General features: G+C 46.5%; 1 protein-coding gene across 1 annotated transcript; it reads left to right on the top strand.

Moving 5' to 3' along the window:
- Nucleotides 1–305: 305 nt before the first annotated feature.
- Nucleotides 306–617, top strand: LOC143534707 (uncharacterized). Its single transcript, XM_077029136.1, has one exon. The coding sequence runs from the start codon at nt 306–308 to the stop codon at nt 615–617; it is 312 nt and encodes a 103-aa protein (XP_076885251.1).
- The last annotated feature ends 416 nt before the right edge of the window (nt 618–1,033 follow it).

Genomic DNA, 1,033 nt, shown 5'->3' with positions numbered 1-1,033 from the left:
TAGGGAGAGAGGAGAAGAAAGCTTGGAGGAGATGATGGCTGAGCTGCTGAAGCGAGATGAGAGGAACCGAGTGACAAATGAGGCGAAATTTGCGGAACACGATGTTATGCTGAAGAACTAGGCCATATCTCTAGCTAATCTTGAGCATCACGTCAGAGAGATTTCCAGCCAGTTATCCGAGAGAGCACTAGGTTCACTACCAAGTAATACCGAGAAAAATCTGAGACGATGAGCAACACTCTGAGTACCTCGAACTTCTCAAGCAACTTCACCTGAACATTCCTTTCCTTGACGTGCTTACTCAAATGCCCAAATATGCCAAATTCCTCAAGAACATTCTTTCCAATAAGGAGAAGCTAGTCGTGGTCTCTTCTATTCCGTTGAGTGCTGGGTGCTATGCAATGTTGCAGAGCAAATTTCCTGAAAAGTTGGCCGATCCTGGGAGATTTACGTTTCCCTGCATCTTAGGTGACGATACAGTTCGACATGTTTTGGCCGACCTTGGTGCCAGCATCAATCTTATGCCGTATTATGTGCTCAGTAAGTTGGGTCTTGGCGAACCGAGGCCAAACCAAATGAGTATCCAGCTTGCTGATCGTTCCATGAAATACCCGTGAGGGGTGGTCGAGAACATGCTTGTTCGTATCAACAAGTTCATATTCCCGGTGGACTTTGTCATTCTGGATATGAATGAGCATGATAGTGTCCCCCTCATTTTTGGCTGACCATTCCTTGCCACCGCACAGGCTTTGATTAATGTCGGTGAGGGCGAATTGATTCTAGAAGTTGGGGATGTAACTTCACCTTTGACATATGACAGTTACTTAAGCACCCTAAGTCGGCGGACGAATTCCTGTATTTCGTTGACACCATCGTATCACATGTGCGGGAGTATTTCACTGACATCTGTAAAGGACCAACCTTGGACCCACAGGTTCTCGATAGGGAGATTTTAGAAGACGAGATGGTTGCCATGACCGCTCAACCATTGATGGATGACACCGTGTCACCACCCCTAGATTCAGAGTCATCT

The sequence above is a fragment of the Bidens hawaiensis genome, unplaced genomic scaffold, assembly GCF_021521415.1.
Source record: "Bidens hawaiensis isolate Kalapana, Puna unplaced genomic scaffold, B.hawaiensis_p1.1 tig00010300_1, whole genome shotgun sequence".
Classification (NCBI taxonomy): Eukaryota; Viridiplantae; Streptophyta; class Magnoliopsida; order Asterales; family Asteraceae; genus Bidens; species Bidens hawaiensis.
Note: the sequence above shows the minus strand (reverse complement) of the source record. Positions and strands in the feature narration are given on the sequence as shown.

Bases quoted from the DNA above. Each gene is read 5' to 3' on its own strand.
- LOC143534707 (XM_077029136.1), top strand. From the start codon at position 306: ATGCCCAAATATGCCAAATTCCTCAAGAACATTCTTTCCAATAAGGAG.